Here is an 18789-nt window from a genome sequence, read left to right as displayed (position 1 = left end):
AGACCCAGGTAATGTTACCCTTCTCCCTGGGGTGGAGAGAAGCAGACTGCCCCGGCTCGGCAGCAGCAGGGAGGCCCCACATTCCAGACCCCAATCGGACGGCCAACTTCTCCTCCCAGCCCCCCCCCCCTCAGCAGCTGCCCTCTTTTCAACGCCTCCACCACTCCAGCATCTCAGGTGTTGCTCTTGTCAGAGTTATTTTTTAAAATATGTTTATACAGTAACCCTACATTCCCTAATTCTCTACAAAGCTCACTCAGCATCAACACAGCAGCCAGTTTACCTTTGCTGCCGTCAGCTGGTGTCCAAGCAGCACATACGTGACGAAGGTCAGGATGGAGATGACCACAGGTAGAGCAGCCCAGGTATACACACACAATGCATCCAGGTATTTGACAGCCTTAAGGTGGGACAGCTCCTCTTTGCGACAGTCAGCCACCTTCTGTGTGAAATGAGGCTCCCAGCTATAGAACTTGATGACGCGAATGCCGAAGAGGATCTCTGTCATTAACTGGAAATAAGTTCAAAATTAAAAATAATCTCAACAAGATTTTTTCCCTGGGTAGCTTCATAAAAGTATATAAATCAACTCAGTGTAATAAGAGCTTAAACATGCCATACCTTAACACGGTTATCCTTCCACATGAGCATCTTTTTATTGTTGCTAAGGATGCAGGAAGCAAGGAACTTGTTGAATGGCACCAGCAGCAAAGCTACGGACAGTCCTCCAAGGAAAGCTACACCCACCTGCAGATATAGCAAGTAAAGGGTGACAGCTAACTGAAAGGGCAGGCTCCACAGCTCATGGAAGCTTTGGAAGAAGTTAACCACACGGTCGGTGTCTGTGCTCATTAAGTTCACCACCTCCCCTAAAGTAAAGCCAGCCAAGCTGCAGCTGCTGACTCTCAGGGCTTTGTTGTAGATGGCCGTCACAAGAGCAGCTCGTGCTGACAGCGCCACCTTGGAGACCTCGAAGACAAAGATGTTTCGTAGAACAGAGCACAGCAGGGTGGTAGCAAAGAGCCCCAAGGCACACCAGACACCCCTGCTGACTGGGGCACCTTTATCCTCCATAAAATTCACAAGACTACTGAGGAGCAGTGGACCTGCAAAGCTCAATATGTTGACTGTCACCTTCAGCAGACCAAGGATGTAATACCACTTCCCAAACGCCTTGTGTAGCACCTTCAGCAATCTTACATCACCTTCCAGCTCCAGTGGTTGGTCCTGGTTGTGTAAACTCCAGCTGCCACTTGGGAGGTTTGTGCTGACTGGTGTGGGCCATTGATCCTCTTGGTAAGTGACTGGTGATCCTTGCCAGCAGGCTTCCCAGCACTGGTGAAAATACCGACAAATCACACTAGTTCTAAGTTTCTGGGGAAGGTGATATACATCGGCTGGTCTGTCCAGTTCCCATCTCTGCCCTCGCCTGAGGAGAGGGGTGAGCCACAAGTAGAAGAGTCGAGATAGGCAGTCACTCCCATCCTCAGCCACAATCTCCCCAGTCTCCAGGTGGGTGTTCTCTGGGATGAGCGGAGAGCCATCAACATCGTTAATATACAAAGTGTACCCAGCATCACTGATGCAGGGGAAAGCAAATGCCAGGAGGTAAATGAGAAAAAGAAATGTCCGTACTGAGGCAAGAACAAATCGGGCCAGTTTAAGAGGTTCAGCTGGGTTTAAATATTGCTTGTTGTTAGAGTAAATTATCAAGTTGATGACAAGGTTGGGGAGTAACAGAAGCACCAGGAGAAGCAGCAGTGTAGGTCCTCTGGTTCTCTTAAAAACAGTCCTCTGGAGCACTGTTATGACACTGAAGTGGACCAGCCAGGCCAGGATTGCACAGCTGCCAGCTAGGATGTCCAGGTACATGTCTCCCTGCTGGAGGACACTCACCAGGATGACATCTGCAGTGTAGAGTAAGGCAGCCAGTAGAGCTGACACGAGCCTGAGTGTCCAGCCACACGGGGGAGACGTCTGGAGGTGGCTGCATCTGCAAAGCAAACAAAAATGTGAAAATATAGACACAATTTTTAGAATCATCGGCATTAGTTTTATAGGGTGCCCCATTCGATGATTAAGCTGCGCATTTTGAATTTAGCCAAAAACTGGACAACTCAGAGAAGACTCCAAAAAAGATGGGGGGGTTGCTTGTTTTTAAAGAATTGTTGTTACATTAAAGTAAAACATACTTCATCAGAAAATCCACTGCAAGGATTGATATGCATGTTTTTTTGTAACTACAACTTCATTATCCGCTAATAAAATTGCAAGATTGGAAAAGTGTTGTTGATAAGGACCTGGTATCAATGCATGACCTACCTTGACATGCTGAGGTAGCAGGCACTGAAAATGGCCATCCCAGCATGGGGCAAGACACCAAGGATGAGCTGGTTAAAACAGGGGCTGATGCATTCATTCTGCCACAGAGGAAGAGGATCCTCTTCATCTGTATGACAGAGGCCTGCAATCAGGTCTGTTGGCCCAAAGTCATTCATCCTTCTTCCTACTTGACTGCTGTCATTCTAAAAATTATCTGTAGAGGAAAAAATAATATTATTTATCAACTTTTAAAAAAGGTAACAAGGGTGTTTCAAAGAAAACCCACAGGGTAGTTATTATTCTAGAAAACATTATTTTTAAAAAAAGAAGAAGAATACAACAATTTGTTGGCACTATCATCATCTTCCTATCAGTAAATAAGACAACATTTTACCATTGGCAGAGGCCACTGATCATCTGTTATGTCCCGTCAATTCTGCAGTCCATTTTTCTGAGATCCAGGTTCAATAATTCACATATTTATTCATAAATCCCTGGGTTGAAGACAGTACAGATAATTTCAGTAATGAAAAGGTGATAAAACTACAAAATAAACAAGAACTAATGTACTAACAGCAGCTATCAGCTAAATTTTAAACACAGCTATGTCCCTGAATTTTGTAATCTGTGCACGCCTAATGAAAGTGAACATACTTTCCCAAAGCCAAAGTTTGAAAAATGGCAGTATAAAAACAGTATAATAAATAACCGGATTATAGTTTAGGCAATAGTCCTGTATGATTAATTTTATTGCAAGAAAAAAAAGGGGCATCCATCTATTTTTTTAGCCTCTTATCTATTTCAGGGTTTTTTTAAGGTTGTGTAGCTGAGCGTTTTAAAAAACAATAGGTCAAAAGGTATGGAAATTTGTGTTATTTTGAAATACAAGCTATGGTCATCCTTAGCTTGATCAAGAACTTTTCATATTTCATTCTGAAATGTTCAAATCCAAGTACACAGTTACATTAAGGATATAAAATGCAGCTAGACTCTTTCCATAACTATGTATTTTATGCCTGTGACAGAATCATCTAGACTCATTAGCGGTTCATTTATGCACCTAACTGCAAAGAAAGTGTAAGGCTTTAATGTTTTCTGTAACATTCGTGTTTCCTTGTTTACCAGATTGTTTACCAAATAAACCTTTCGTGAAAGACCTGTTGTTATAGTACAGTCTCTGTTGTGTGTGAGCCCTTCAAGAAGTTTAAGGGGCAAGTTAACAACTCTGGATTAAAAAACGTTAACATACAATTTATTGCAATTTTTTAGGTGTTGTTGCTCCAACATTCACAGCACTAACCTTTAAGGAGTGACGAAGCAAAAAGAAACATGGAACGACAGACAGGCACATTTATCCGGTCTTCCTGACTGAAACACCCTCACACTAATGTAAACAAATTAGGCTAGCAAACTAGCTTAGGTAACGGAATATTACGCTATTAAGTTTTTTGATGTTACCGCATGCACTATGTAAATAGAAACTTTAGCGAGCTAGACCAACTATAAATACAAGTCGACATACAACTAATTTAAGAGCATTTAGACCACAGGACTTTAAATGTTACCGGCTTTCGTCTAGCTAACAGGAAATGGATCTGTTGATTTCTGATGACGAGTACAAAGAGCTTTTCAAAATAAATGCTCGATGAAAAAAAACAGTACAAATAAATGCTGATACTAATTCTACTATCACTGCTACTACTAATAATAAAACTGATGATGATGACTAATAATAAAATAATATTAACAATAATTCAAAAACTCATGGGAGCAACAACAAACCCGGAATTCAAAGTCATTAAATGTTTTTTTCAAAACAGAAATATAGATCAACCTTGAGAAATCTGTGTATAAACTTATTTGACTTGACCATTAGTAGAGTGTTCTCATGTTATGATATAGAATTTCTTTAAAAATTATTTTTTTTTTAAATTGTTATGGCACTAAAATCAGTAATGATGCTTCTTTAAGGCTTAATTATCCAAATAAGGCTGTTACAGCGTACCAGGCATAAAAAATATGTGCTTGGTTGTGATTTATTTACACAAAGACCATGATTATCCTTCTATTCCTGACAAACAATAATCACATTAAGTATGACTATAATTAATCTATTATTAGTCCCAAAATGAAAGTTAAAAAGAGTGACGCAATTGATAAGGTATGAGTTCTTTATTGAGGGGGGGTGATGGTAGAAAAGGAGCAAACTATGTTTTAGCACCTTTATACAACTTAGAAAATTAATTGCTGGTTCTCTTGGTTCTCCTGATATACACAAAAAAAGGTTTGTAGAACACTTTATGACATATAGGCTTGGAGAAGAAGCATTTCATTCACAGAAACCAAGCAACAGAAATGACTTAATTGAGGGGAAAAAACACATTATATTTAATTACAATCAACATTAAATTTACAAATTTTGGAACCTGGGAGTTTAATCAGTGCACATGACATTAGCATGTAACATAAGTTAAAAACACAAAACAAAATTTTACAAATGTTGTTACCTGGAATTAGAAAGAAAAAAAACCATCTTTAAATACTGGGTGCAGCTGTCTAAGGCATCTTTAATTCATAGAAAAAAGATCTAGAAGTCTTATACAAAGCAGGAATGAAGCTATACAATGTCACATATATATATGTTTTTTTTCCTTAAAACACTGTACAAAGTCCACTTCCTTCAAGGCTGGCTACGCCAACCACAAAACTATGCAGCTTACCAATTTTTAATATCCTACATTTACCGTGTCTGACAGACACGTTTTATTTACATATTCACTCATGAAATACAAACATAAATATGAGCAGCCTCTGTCTCTCTCTCTCTCTCAACGTCACCTTTTTAAAGCACTTTGTTCAAAGTGCTTTGAAAACAAATCGGACTTGAGCTTTTTTGGTCAAATTTCTCTGCTTTGCACAACCTGTAGCAAGCCTGCACCATCTACCAGAAACAAACCTCACTGTGAAGCTGCTCTGCTGGATAATTTGACCAAAAAAAACCTTGTTAAGCAATGACTTAATGTACTTCTTGAAATAACTCCCCGGCAATTTCAGGCTTCAAACTCACTGCTGACTTGTTAGAAAACGGTCAGCTTATCTTCATAACATCAAAATCACTGAGCAAATGTACATTTTCTGTAAAACAAATGAGATTAAAGAAAGTTATATCAGTACTGTGCAGCAGGGCTAATGCTGGTCATCTGTACATCACAAAAACATCTTAAGTGTTAATTTAGAATTAAAGCCATCATATAGCTGGAAAACATTGTGTAACTCATAGAAGGCCTGAGAAAGCTTTATTTTTTCCTGTTTTTTTGCATCTTGTGACATGATTGTCAAGTCAGGCCAAATAATTAAAAGTCTGATCTTATATACAGCAATGCATAGGCTACAATTCATCAAATCTGAACAATGAAAGAAAGACTAAAGTGTAGTTTTGTTCGTTTTTTAAATGAGTAAACTAGGAGAAAGTGTTGGAGGTACCAAATTTTTAGGTTCTTTAGTTTGAGAAGGGTGAACATGTTTCCTGCCACGATGAAACTTGAACTATTCAGGTTAAAAACAGGTAATAAAAGAAGCAGAAATCATTAAGTTTGTCAAAGTTAGTTGTCAACTATGAACATGCAACCATTTAAGAACTCAAATAAAATCAATCTAAAACTAAGACTGGTTTGACTTGGAACTAATGTGATTAATGACTGGATGGCTAAACTTCAGGAGCTATACAAAAATAAATGGCAATCTGATACACAGCCCTAGAAGTAAGTGTACATGTCTTGTTATACATGGTAAATAACCAACTATGTAGAAACAAAGTGTGGACCACAGATGCAAGAGCATGTTTTGCATTTGAGTTATCAACTCTTCTTACTGCTAATATTTCACCAAATTAAATCTTTAGCGTCTAAACTCAGTAAAACTTAGCTCATCAGCACAAGTCTTTCTATGCATTTCTGGGCCATCTCACAAGCCTTTAACAATTTTATTTAATTTTCCTGATATTTGAAACTTCTTGCAGTGCCTGTGTAAAGGTAGAGAATTTTAGGTAGTATAAATACATAACTATCAGACATTTTCCTGATAAACTTGAAAAGAACAATGGTACAGTCTCAAACATTTCATCTATTACACACAACTCATGATAAAAGAGCACCAACTGTCTCAACTCAACAGAGGAAACACCTGGAGCCACCATGAGCAGTGTGTAAATTTTCATTGTTGAATTTTAAGATACTTAATATGTTTCCTCCACATCTTTAGCAACAGCTTCCTCTTTGTGGCTTAAAGAGGTTAGATTCTGCTTTTCCTTTATCCGTTTCATGGTTTACAAAACTCCATCCTCTTTGCTTTGGTGTTCCACAAGGACTAATTCTTGGAGTATTATATTTTCTAATTAATTACCCTTCCTTAAATTTAAACAATCGATTTCCCAACACAATTCCCAACATTAGCCAACTTTGCAGATCGCATCATATTGCTGTATTTAGATCACTACTGGTAACCAGGGACCTACCAGAGCTCACAGAAATGATATACTGTTATAGCTCCAGCACTTCCTTAATTGTGGTCTGTTTGTTTTTTTGTGATTTATTTTTACATTACTGGGGGGGGGGGGCTCACCCTCAATTTCTGAAATTTCTTAATATTCTGTAATAAAGAGTATGAAGGTTTTTGTGGTAGAAGAAAAAACAACATAAAAGAGACTGATGATGTTGGGTTTTCTACAAGTAAAAAATAAGAAAAATCTGTATATGTTCTTCCACCAGAGAAGTAGAGGAGTTCATAAATAATCTAGCAGAGTTAAGCATTTAAATCTAAAGCATTTTTACCTTACAAATTCAGTCACAGTAATCTGTCCACGTGTTCAGACCAAATGGGGAAAAGAAATGTTTAAAAAATGGTCAATAAATTTGCTGAAAGTTTGAAGTCCACCAGGAAGGGTTCCTTTGTACACCACGCTACACAGTGTCCTTGAAGAGTGACAGGGAATCAAGCATTTCATTCTGGAGAGTTTCCCATTGTGGGATAAGTCACAAGCACAATCCCTTGGTCTCATCTCCACTGCCCATCCTTCCTGTAACACAGTTACTTTCTGAGTTTTTGTATCTGTATACCATCTGCTCACAAGTTCTTGGTGTTTATGTGAGTCTTGTAATGCTTTGTCAGGTGGTCGCTCCGCATGAAGCGTTTCTGACACTGGCTGCACTCAAAGCGCTTGTCTCCTGTGGGAGGGAAAAAAATGTATTGAGTAATATTTTTAATGCACGTTCAATAATGAAGAAACAATAGGTGTTTTTAAAAACGTAATTTGTAAAAATGTCTGGATTGTTACGTTTTTAAGTGTATTTAGCAACTCTGTGTGCCTATTTTGCCTCTGTATGTGAAGTGAAGTTTAATACAGAGTGATTTGATGATTCTGTTTGTTTGTGTCCAGAGCACCTGTGTGCGTCCTGGCGTGCCTCTGCAGCTCGTCACTGCGCGTGAAACGTTTCCCACAGAAAACCCAGTTGCAGACGAAGGGTCTTTCACCAGTGTGCAGCCGGACATGAGCTCTGAGCAGAGATGTTTTCCTAAAAGTCTTTTCACAGCCAGGGACGTGGCAGATGTGTTTCCTCTTTCCCACCTCACTGGGTCTAAACAGTGAACAAAATTCAAACCCTTTATCAGTATGAGAGTTTTAATAGTCTGAGTGCTAAAAAGTATAATATGAACTTCCCAAAATGTAGAACTGATCCCAACCCATCCTTTGACAGACTCACCTCTTGTCTGCATCTTTGCAGTTGGGGCAAGTGCAGGCCATGCGTCGTTTCTTTTCTCCTGGCTGGCCAGGCAACTCCAGGGTGAGGGTCTGGTCTACCTGAATAGCAGGCTGGCCCTGTGCTGCGGCCAGCTGGAGCCCTCCACCCTGCATGGTCTGCACCGTTAGGTGCTGCTGGCCTAACAAACGCAGAGACTCATTGTAAGACAAACAGCAGGGCTTCTGCAGGAGCTGGATAATTCAGTTTACTGCCATCAGTGAACTGAAATTCTAATCAACAATAAATTAAGATGCAAAAGCTATATGTTGCAAAATAAAATTTCGTTTTTGTTTTAGAGTTTTTAAACACATTGCAAGCTTTCAGCTGCTTTTGCTCTTTGACTGAGGAAAAGGTCAACATTATTCTTTATTAACATAAATAACTGACAACTGATAAAGTTATTTTATCCATCCGTTTGACTGCTTATCTGGGTTTGGGTTGGAGGGGCAGCAGACTTCCCTCACCCCAGCCACCTCTTCTTCATCTGGACAGACAAAGAGTCATCCCCAAGCCAGCCAACAGATATAAACTCTCTCAGACCCAGGTCTGCTATCTTTAACACCAGACCTGGGTCTGACCTGAGGCCTCTTTCCAGTAGGAGATGCCCAAAACACCCCACTTCAGAGGCATCGATAAAGCATCCTCATCAGACGGTCAAATCATTTTTCAATGTGGAGGAGCAGTGCTTCTATTCTCAGTGAATGTCTTTAGCAGCAATAACATGAAGTAATTGTTTTCTGTATAACTATCAGCCTCTCACATTGTTATGGACGAGTCTGACCGACGCTTCTTTACAAGGTTGCTTCGTTGAGGTTCGTGGACGTGAATTTACACTAAGCTCTCTTAAAGTCTGACCACAGCATTTTAATCAGGATGAGATCTGGACTTTTACGGAGCCTCTGGAACACTTTGAATCATTTCTTTTGCATCGATTTTGTTGGAGATTTGCTGGTGTGCTTGGGTTGACTGCTCATGGTTGACTCAATGACTGCAGGGCATCCAGATCCTGTGGTTGCAAAACAAGCCTCTGCTCCCACGCTTGACAGTTTTTATGAGGTGTCTGTGCTGATGTGCTGTGTTTAATTTTCACCAAATGTGCAACATGAATTATGGCCAAAGGACATTGTTCCACAAGTCTTGAGGTTTGTTCAGATGCAACGTTGCAATTCTTAGCCAGGTTGTCACATTCTTTTTAGAGAGGAGAGACTTTCTCCTGGCAAACAAGTCAGACTTGTCCAGTCCTTTTCTGATTCTACTGCCCCGAACTTTTATCATGGTTTCATATCATAGCTTTTATCATAGTGCAAGGTTTTGGGGTGTTTTTCTAATTTCTCTGAGCATTAGTCGGACCCTGGGCCGTATTTAAAGGGAAGGGAAGTTTGTGGGAAGATTATGGCAGTGAGTTAACACACACCAGACCATCAATCTGCCAAAATCAAGCACATTTGATTAGCAGCACTCGGCTGCTACTTACCTTCTAAACTGCCATGCGAGCAGGAAAGGGTTTACTTCATTTTTTCACAAGACTGCATAAAGTTCGTTGAAAATATTATTTTTCACATGTCTGTAAACTGGTCCACTTCTTGCACAAAACAGAAATGGCTAGGGACTGCTGGTAAGCAGCAACAGAACTTAAGAGAGAGGCGAGTATCCAGTAAAACAACAACTGCAGATGGTGTTCTATTCGTTTAACACAAAAATTACAATTACTTCAAACTTCAATCCAATCCAAGTTCTTCCACCACTGCATTTCCTCAAAATGGGAAATGAGGGTGGTGGGGTCACCTCCCAGTGTGCTGCACACCATGCATGCGCTGCATAAACACCCCAGTGTATTTATCAGTAGTACTAGACAATAACATTGGCTCTATAAACAGCCAGTGGAAAGCTTGAAGAAGAAAAAACAAACAAACCCAAAGCATCTAGCATCAGCTCACCGCCTGCATTGGTGATGGTAACAGGAACTCCCTGAACTTGGACCCCGTTGATGCTGATGGTCTGCACTGCTTGTGCTGCTGAGGTGAGCTGCGATGTGTTCAATTGTATCATTCCACCTGCAGGGGCAATTTTTGCCAAGGTCCGCTCCTTTCGTCCTCCGGTAGCTTGTGTTCTCTTGGAGCCAGCTGGTGGTGCGACAGTGGTGGTAGGGGCAACTGTGGTGGCAGGGGTTGTTGTTGTCATGGAGTCCTGAAGCTGAACCGATTGCCATTCACCTGATGCTGTTTTAAAGAGAATCTGGGGAAAAAAATATCACTAAGTTTACTTAAAATGTTAAACTAATTCCTAGTTAAACTGTTATATTATCTTATGTATGACTTTGACATGTTGCTAGCTTAGTTGTAAGAATGTCACATGGTCCTTTGCTACCGTTCCTGAGGTATTCATAATAAACAGAAGAAGTCATTTTCAGCTGCTTCCTTATTTACAAGGAGTTAGCTCAGCAGGTAGTGCTAGATATTGATTTAGCAGAATTTTACACTGGATGCCTTTCCTGACACAACAGACTAAAAATATTAAGAGTTAAAGAAACAATAAGTCTGAACAGATACCTGTGTTGGTGATGTTTCTGTTGGAGTGACCTGCAGATTCGAGGAGACAGACTGTCTCTGCGGGACGGGTGGCAACGTAGCAGAGGCAGCCTGTACCACCTTCAAAGCCTGTTGTGGGATCTGAACCATCTGAGAATCTGGTTTGGGCTGGACCAGCTGGACCTGTTGCACCATAGCAGGTTGCCCAGGACTTTGCACAATCAGTAAATTGTTCCCTGCCTGTGAATATAGAGAGAAGAAGCTGACCAGTAATCCTCATACGTAGGCTTTAGCCAACATCTTCAATGTTTTGACCACACTGAAAGGCTAAACAGTCATTTAACAGTTAGCTATAGACTGGGTTGAGTGTTTCAAAGTAGAATTTCAAACTCGATAACAATATTGTGGTTTCTGTTTAACTGCGGATTTTATCAATCTGAATTGCACACACATTTACTCGCTTTGGTAGTATATTTATGTCACAGGGAACCTTTTGAGCGTGAAAAACAAAAAGTGGTTGTAACACTAAAAAGACTTTTGTTTTAACCATTTGGTGGCAGAAGAACACATCACAAATTTAAAAAAACAAAACAAAAACAGAAACAAGCTTTGTACCATAAAACAGCTGCCTGCCCAAAACTGAAACTGTCCTGAGGCTAATTAGGAAGCAGACGCTTCTGAAGATGTAAAACAGTTGACAGTTTCCTGTTTTTTTTTTTTCTTCTTTTTTGACTCCTCACAAAAAATGATAACAGGAACAGCAGGTTATTAACATTCATTAGCATACATACATTTTTATTAAGATCAAAAAGTCCCAGTGCTCAAGCCCGGCTTGTATTACAGGAGCACAAACCTTAAGAAGTATACTCTGTGATAAAACAGAATCAGTTACACTTATTTTCAACAAAAAAGAGAGAATTAAAAAATAAAATAACTGATAATTAATTAAATATATATGGCATTTGGGGACTTCTACTTAACATGCAGTAAATGCTAGACTAAGAGCAGTGAGAGTAGATGCCGAGACTGGCTTACATGTCAAACTTGTGTCTGCGTAATGTTATAATTTGACAAACTTTAAATAAAACACTGACAGTTCAAAGAGAACACATATTTAGAAGGGGACCATTAAGTCTGTTTGAAGATTAACTTAAAACAAATAAATCGTGCCTTCGTTTATGCTTTTCAGTACCAGAAACAATAACAAATAGGGGTACCTGTATGATGTTATCACCAGCTTCTATTAGGATGGTCTCCATCTGCTCTGGGGTTGGAGAGGCAGCCTGTGCTGGAGGCGGCGGTGGAGGCTCAGCAGCCAGTACTGCCTTTTTTTTCCTCCCTCGTCGTGCCTTTCCAGGAGTGGGAGGGGCTGCAGCTGTCTCTGTGATGATTTGTGTCCCACCCACTTCCCCTGTAGCCACGTTGAGGGGAATTGTAAGTCCACTGGGCAGCTGCACAACGTTTGTAGCTGTATTGTTTGGCTTCCGCACCTTGAGGGAGGGCTTGATGGCTACGGTCTTCTGTGGCGTGACAGGAGCAGTGGCTGCAGCCGGAGCCGGCATGGTCATGGGAGTGGTAATGATGGCCTGGTTGGTACCGGGTATGAGCTGGATCTGACCTCCCTGTGGCATCACTTGAATGGTTTGTGCACCCTGGATCTGCGGCACCACCTGATACTGGATGCCAGGAGTGGCCGAGGTGCCGGTACAAGCAGGACTCTGCTGGATAGTAAGGACGATGGGGCTGCCAGGAGCTGTGGAGCCCAGGCCAGCAGGTAGCTGGATCACATTGCCCTTTGTTGAAAGGAAACCAAGGTTTTTCGGTGGAGCTGGCGCTATTGGAGCTGGCTTTATAGGAAGGAGCCGGCGAGGTTGTGGCTGCGCTGGCGGAGAGGTGACAGGAGCCTGAGCAGCAGGAGGGCCGATTTTACTGCAGGTGGCAGCCAGCAGAGCCAAAGGAGAGGGCTGAGTGTCCTGTGGGAAGACAGAAACATAGTCCAAGCCTGCATTAAAACCAGCCTGAACAAGAAGAATTCAGCACTAAGGGAACGATAGGATGAGGTAGTAGTCAGATCAAAAGCTAAAACAAAACAAGTTAACACAACCCAACAGGTAGGCCTACAACTACACATTAAGAATCATAATCAGCAGCGATCAAGTGGTGTAGTAGGTGTAGGAGTTTCCACCTGCGATGCCTTTGTGCCCCTCTTTGGTCCAAATGTGTGATCATCAAGCTGCAGGACAGGGAAGCATTCTACATTAATGCCATCTTCAGCACACTTTATATACACTGGACCGCTTCATGTATTTGAGGCAACAAACGGGTTTAAGTTGGGACTAGGAAGGTTGATACAACAAAAGTGAAAAAGGTTTAGTGACTACTGGTGCAAGACACAAAGCGATGTCATTAGTATTTAAATTCCCAATTGTGCAGTTGTGTCTCTCAGATATTGATGAACATCGAAGCAAAACAGTGACTGAATTTATAGAATATATTGTTTTTGTTAGAAAAATATAGCACATCAGCTCTATCCTGGCACATAGAGAAGTGAGGGCCGCTTTTCCATTTCCAAACTATACTAGTGCAAGAGCACCGAATCTGGATCTAACCTCATCTGAGAAAGTAATGATAATGCTGCCATAATCCATAATTAGTGGGCGTAAGGGTCCAGATAACAGCGGTAAGTTAGAACAGTTGACTGGTTCTTTATCATTTGTTTAAATGTCTCTGGGGGGGTTTTCCAGTCAAAGCAGTTTTAAATTTGACAATAAACTTATCATGACATCTTAACTTACACAGTGTCGTTTTTGTATGTATGTTAATTTCAAAATTCTACGCGGCCTTGTTCTCGAGTTATTGCATTCACAAGATTTTCAGAAAACTTAACCACCGAGATTTTTAGTAGATGCACCTATGGTATTCACTCAAGTTATCGCATTCACAAACTTAGGTGTCCACACTGCCCGCCAGGCAGGGTAACAACAGTACTCCATCAGCCTTTTGCAATTGAGGGTTAAAAAACACTCAATGCTTACAATGCACTAAACATCAAAGGAATTCTACAGAAAAATAAACACACAGTGTATATTAGCACAAAGATATGGCAGCAATATGAACACAACAGATGTTAAGAGCAACAGTAAGAGAAGAGATTGCAACAGTGCAACATGCGTGCACAGCCGAGGCTTGTGGCTGCTACTCACTTGTGTTGAAGCAGAGGAGGGCTGAAGGTATTCGCTGGGACTGACAGCGACAGTGGTAGCCATACTGTCCTGTTGTTCTGAAAAAACGCACAGCAGAGAGATTTCAGGCTGCCTGCAGCAATGGTTAAGCTATTCAAGGGTATCACAGGACATTGCAACAAAACAGAAGAGCTCTGTGAAGGACAAGCCATGCAGTATCTCACTTAAACTGCTATATGATCATTAAATGTCATCAATTACACAAATGATGCCATTAACTGCGCTAATTAACGCATTCATTTGCATGCTGACACTTTCATTTTCACCAAACATGTGGGATATTTATATGACTCACATCTCTTAAAGGATTCAGGAATGACAGAGTTGTGCTTTTTTGTTTGTTTGTTTGTTTTTTGAGGTTTCGAGAAAATATTTTCCCTCCAATATGTTGACGATATTAAAAATATTCAACTCACGCATGTTATTAGCAGAGTCATTAGAAGCTATCTGTCAAGAGTCAATATATCATGTTGTTGTTGTTGTTGTTGTTAAATCACCATAATTGCAATTTGCATGAGTCAGCCACATTTACCAGTGACAGAGATGGGAAACAAATGCTTTTCCTTCAAAGGTTTCTATGTTTTCTCTATTTTTGTCCAGAATCTACTCCACATCTATTCCACATATTAAATTTAAATAAGTCATTTATTCAATTTTCTCGGTAACTTAGTGGAGATTTTGTATATTCACACACATTAAACTGCATCAATAACAGAATTATAAAGGAATACAAAATTTCCACTGTGATGGAATATACCACAAAGAGCTAACTGGCCAAAATAAATAACATAAACAATGCAGACGATCTCTAAAGCCTGCTCTGAAAAACAGTTACCACTAATGCAAAGCAGTGTACGGAACTGAAGCTTTAAAGTTTTCCAGTACGTGGGGAATAATGCAGACATCTACTGATCTGTTTGATAAATGTACACGGTTCTTTTAGGTACTGCAGCACATCTTTTGCTATTTGACTTGTTTTTGATCCAGTCTAATATAAACTTAGGTCATTAACCAGATCAAAATTTAGTCAATCGAGAAAGAGCTGTGATACCTGTACTTCATAAACTTAACAAGTTGTGTCTGCCAGAGGTTGTGTGTGTTCTAACAGCAAATGTCAATCTACTGGCCACATGTCAAATACTCTGAGCAAAAAAAAAAATACATTGGACTGCGCTCAAAAATATTATATGAGAAAAAGACAGTAAATATATTGAGCATATTATATTTCCATTTCAACAGTTAGCATAAGTACATTTAGGGCAGGCTGCCCAGCAGCAGTTTCAGAGCAGGATAAATCTTGAGAGCCAAGCAAAGCAGCCTAATGGCCAAAATAGGTCGATGCTGTTATTGTCAAACAGAACTGCTGTGGAACTGTGGATAAAGCAATGCAAGCTGTTTTACTATCCATTACTGCTTGAACTACAACACAGCTAGTGCACACAATACAATCTCCACTTTTTAATAATTTATATAAATTCAAGAACAACACACAAATATGCAATTTAAAAGCCAAGGGATCTGTGACAGATTCAAATATTTTGATTTGGGATTTTATAGAACAGAAATACTCGCAGGCATTTTTAACATCTATTAACAATAATGACAAATGTAAAACGATAAACACTACTGGGACAGTAGTCCAGTACTGTCCCCTAACCCCTGTTGAGCTACATATCTAAGCTGGAAAACACCTGAACTCAACCAGCAGATAAGATATATGACCACATGGTAGCCACAGATCACTCTTCAGGCTGTCCCGATATTTGTGACAAATACACAGGATGATGATAAAGAAGTGATTCATCATCATAGATCTGCAACATGCAGATTTGTAAGCCAATGGCCATATTTTATATAAATGTATAAAACAAAGTAAGATGAATTAGAGCGGTGTCCTTTCATCATGATAAAAAAATGATTGCACAAGTGTGTATATGTAAATTAACACAGATACTGCAATAACATTGCCACCAACACTTGTTTGGAGTTGTAATGTTTGGGGCTTAGTTATTCTCTGCCTGCTCTAACAGGTGTTATAAATTATGAAACAGGTTTGTGGTTGCCTGTCTTTGAAAGCATGTACCTTCACCACAGTTTGCAGAGAAACAACTTAGTTTCTTTGTAAGAGTGCAAATGCAGCTTTCTTCAAGAACTTATGTAGTTCAGTGATCTTTCTTGTCTTCACCCTTTGCACAGCATTTCTGTCCACACACGTAAAACACAAAAATGCACAAGTATTACAATGATCATTTATTGAACTTCTCTTACATTTTTATTGAGGAAAATGATGTTGCAATACACCCATCACTAAAACATTAAAAGCACTGCCATTACGTGCTACAATTCAAGGTTCTGCAGTGAAACTTTAGTTCCTGGTACTCGTGTGGGTACTTTGACTAACTTTGTTGCACACCAAGAACACAGGCCACACCTTTGACATCACCCTGCAGAACAACACACCCTGCCACTAAAATACAAATAAAAAACTCTAAGGAACAAAAAACAGACATGCAAGGCACCCTGATCTCATTCCAGTTAGGCATCCTGACCTAGGACAGCCTCACTCCAAAACCAATGCACTGGATCTGTCACCAACATTCCAGTGCCTGACACCACAAGTGTAATAATATTCCATAAAATAGCATTCCATACAATGCCGACGTCAGACAATAACTTGCTAGTTATGAGGAAATGCCTGAAGTAGAAATTCCTCTTTTCTACAAACTGTGCCGTCTGTATCTGCCAGCTCATCTGTCGACAGTAAACTTAAGCCTGACACACAATAAACTCATCTCTGTGTCGTGGCTGGTGATCAGCTGTACAAACAGGAAGGAGTTCCTCTGTTGGAGCTGCCTGCCTCATCTAGTAAAAGCATTATAAAATGCAGCTGTTAATCGAAACGTCTGAACATGACTACCAAAGCAACAGACTTTCACTCGGGGATATCTCAGCCTGCTGAGCGAGCCACTAATCTCTCCATTCTGACACATTTTGGATTGGTGATAGCAACAAAGAACAGAACTTCCCATCAGTTATGCAAGTGTGACTTTAAGTCCTGCAAATAACACAAATGGGGGAAAAGTGCGGCCTCAAAATAGCGCCGCCATGCAACACAGTCTGTTAGGTTGGCTTGCAGAGCAACAGCAGCTAACGTTAGCCACCAAGCTAGCTAGTGCTACTGACTCAACTGAGGCAGACTCAAATGTCTATCGACTAGCTTATATATGTGCTGGTTTGCTTTGATAAAAATAAATGAGGCGAGACGGGAATGGGTGCAACATGAAAATATGTCGGTGTATTGCTGTGGGGTTTCATATGTGGTGGAAATGGACAAATCGATTTGGGGGCAGAAACAAGTAAAGGACCAGCTACATAGCTTCCAGTAGCATTTTGGCTAGCTGACGCGTAGCTAGCAAGTCAAACTCTCTTTGATAACGTTACAGAAAAAGGGAGCTCTTTGCCGGAAGTGCACTGCTTATTTTGGTACATACAACCGCACGAACACCCCTAAAACATAGTTATTTGTACCACAGCATGATTAGTGCTTTCCCTTCAACGCAAATATAATGTTTTACGAAGTAGAATGTAATATAAACACCAATGTTTTAATTCCTACCCACCGCTCATGACGACATTCGCTCTCCGCGAGCCTTGCAGACCGAACCCATGGAGGAATCCGCCCGCGCTGTTGCACCAATCCACGGACAATAGAGAGTTAATTGACGTCTACCCCGACCAACTACCTTTAGCTGTCTTTGTGACCGAAGTCCACCTGAGCCAATCCCGACGTCATATTTCTGTACATGGGTCGATGGATGACCGTTTGGCCAATGGGATATCTAGATTGTGATCAGTGGGGCGGTTCCAACAGGACTGACCTGGAACAAGCGAGTGCCCTATTACAGCAGGAGCACTGCTTCACTGACGTCCCTGACGGCCAATGTGATCTTTAAGGGGCAGTACAGTCAAACTAAGAATGACAGCCGCGCTGATCAATGAGCTTTAAGTCACTTGTGCCTGACCTGTTTAAACTGTGGCACGATATGGAGCGGGACGTTATGTGGGATAAAGACTGCGCTCAGTGAATGGATTATACATTTATTTTAAAGCTGTGAGCATATGTTGCATTGATAGTTCAACATTTGTCTGTACAGTACAGGATATCACTACCAGCCTACTTTGCACAGCTTTGTATATTGTACATTTTAGATGTATTTATGTTTTGGGTTTTTTTTTTGACAATGTTGGCCTGTTAATGGCTTAATTACTGTTTGTTTAAAGGTCCACTCATGCAAAAATGTACTTAACACACAAAAAAGATGCCTGGCTAAAACATGTATGACATGTCTTTTATCTTATCCTGTTGTTTTCAACACAGCCTTCACAATAGGCTGTAGTTTTACCCTGAAAAGCACTTTGACATTTAGCTCTCTGCTTGTGTGGTAACTGCTAATGCAATAGAGGATGCAGCATTCAAGTCATTAGTCCACCAATCTATAGACTGCAGACTATAATGATTGTCAGGTGATGAGACAATGGCCCTGTTGACACATTAAAAGCACATTACTCTCTTTGTTGTCTTTTTGCTTTTGACCTCTTTGGATGTATTTGTGTTCCTTCCTGCATATCTTTTTCAGTAGTTTGATTTGTCTGCTTCACCATAGCGCTTCATGTTTTGTTTTTGTTGTTGTTGTTCTTTGTTTTAATCTTTGTAGACTTTGTGCCTTTTTACTGTCCTTTTGGTTTTTGTCTTCTGATAGACACAATTGATTTGTGCTAATATAATCACATTAGCTGACCCTCTCTGTGGCTGATTTACAACTCTTTCTGATCCAATTTCTGTTTTGCACAGTTTTATTGATTTGAGTCTATTACTACACAGAAGAAGAAAAAATCCTA

At 40.4% G+C, this 18789-nt stretch overlaps 2 protein-coding genes across 5 annotated transcripts in view; both read right to left on the bottom strand.

Moving 5' to 3' along the window:
- Positions 1-3911, bottom strand: part of abcc10 (ATP-binding cassette, sub-family C (CFTR/MRP), member 10) — a 16879-nt gene extending 12968 nt beyond the window's left edge. The window contains exons 1-5 of the mRNA XM_005751693.2: positions 3623-3911; positions 2717-2816; positions 2323-2536; positions 622-1993; positions 284-511 (exon numbers count right to left, since the gene is read on the bottom strand). Coding sequence (XP_005751750.1) covers positions 284-511; positions 622-1993; positions 2323-2498 — 1776 coding nt within the window. The 5' untranslated portion in view covers positions 2499-2536; positions 2717-2816; positions 3623-3911. The remainder of the gene's footprint in view (positions 1-283; positions 512-621; positions 1994-2322; positions 2537-2716; positions 2817-3622) is intronic.
- A 2122-nt stretch (positions 3912-6033) lies between these two features.
- Positions 6034-17688, bottom strand: sp2 (sp2 transcription factor). 4 transcript variants are annotated; one of them, XM_005751689.2, is made up of 9 exons: positions 17511-17688; positions 13852-13928; positions 12834-12881; positions 11866-12621; positions 10670-10888; positions 10034-10355; positions 8082-8259; positions 7762-7955; positions 6034-7544 (listed from the first exon to the last, which is right to left on the bottom strand). In XM_005751689.2, the coding sequence occupies exons 1-9, from the start codon at positions 17515-17517 to the stop codon at positions 7444-7446; spliced, it is 1902 nt and encodes a 633-aa protein (XP_005751746.1). In that variant the 5' UTR covers positions 17518-17688; the 3' UTR covers positions 6034-7443. The 4 variants fall into 4 exon arrangements, with proteins under 4 accessions (XP_005751746.1, XP_005751747.1, XP_005751748.1 ...); XM_005751690.1 differs by having other exon boundaries at positions 10058-10355; positions 17511-17687; XM_005751691.1 differs by lacking the exon at positions 12834-12881 and having other exon boundaries at positions 17511-17687.
- Between the last annotated feature and the right edge of the window lie 1101 nt (positions 17689-18789).

This window comes from Pundamilia nyererei, unplaced genomic scaffold (assembly GCF_000239375.1).
Source record: "Pundamilia nyererei isolate P.nyererei 1_Seehausen unplaced genomic scaffold, PunNye1.0 scaffold00322, whole genome shotgun sequence".
NCBI classification, from domain to species: domain Eukaryota; kingdom Metazoa; phylum Chordata; class Actinopteri; order Cichliformes; family Cichlidae; genus Pundamilia; species Pundamilia nyererei.
The sequence above is the reverse complement of the archived record's forward strand: the minus strand, read 5'-3'. Positions and strand labels throughout refer to the sequence as shown.

Excerpts from the sequence above, each read along its gene's own strand:
- sp2 (XM_005751689.2), bottom strand. Across the intron at positions 12,622-12,833 it reads GGGGCACAAAGGCATCGCAG|GACACTCAGCCCTCTCCTTT; the intron begins GTGGAAACTCCT and ends GTCTTCCCACAG. Across the intron at positions 8,260-10,033 it reads GCTGATGCTAGATGCTTTGG|GCCAGCAGCACCTAACGGTG; the intron begins GTTTGTTTGTTT and ends TGCGTTTGTTAG.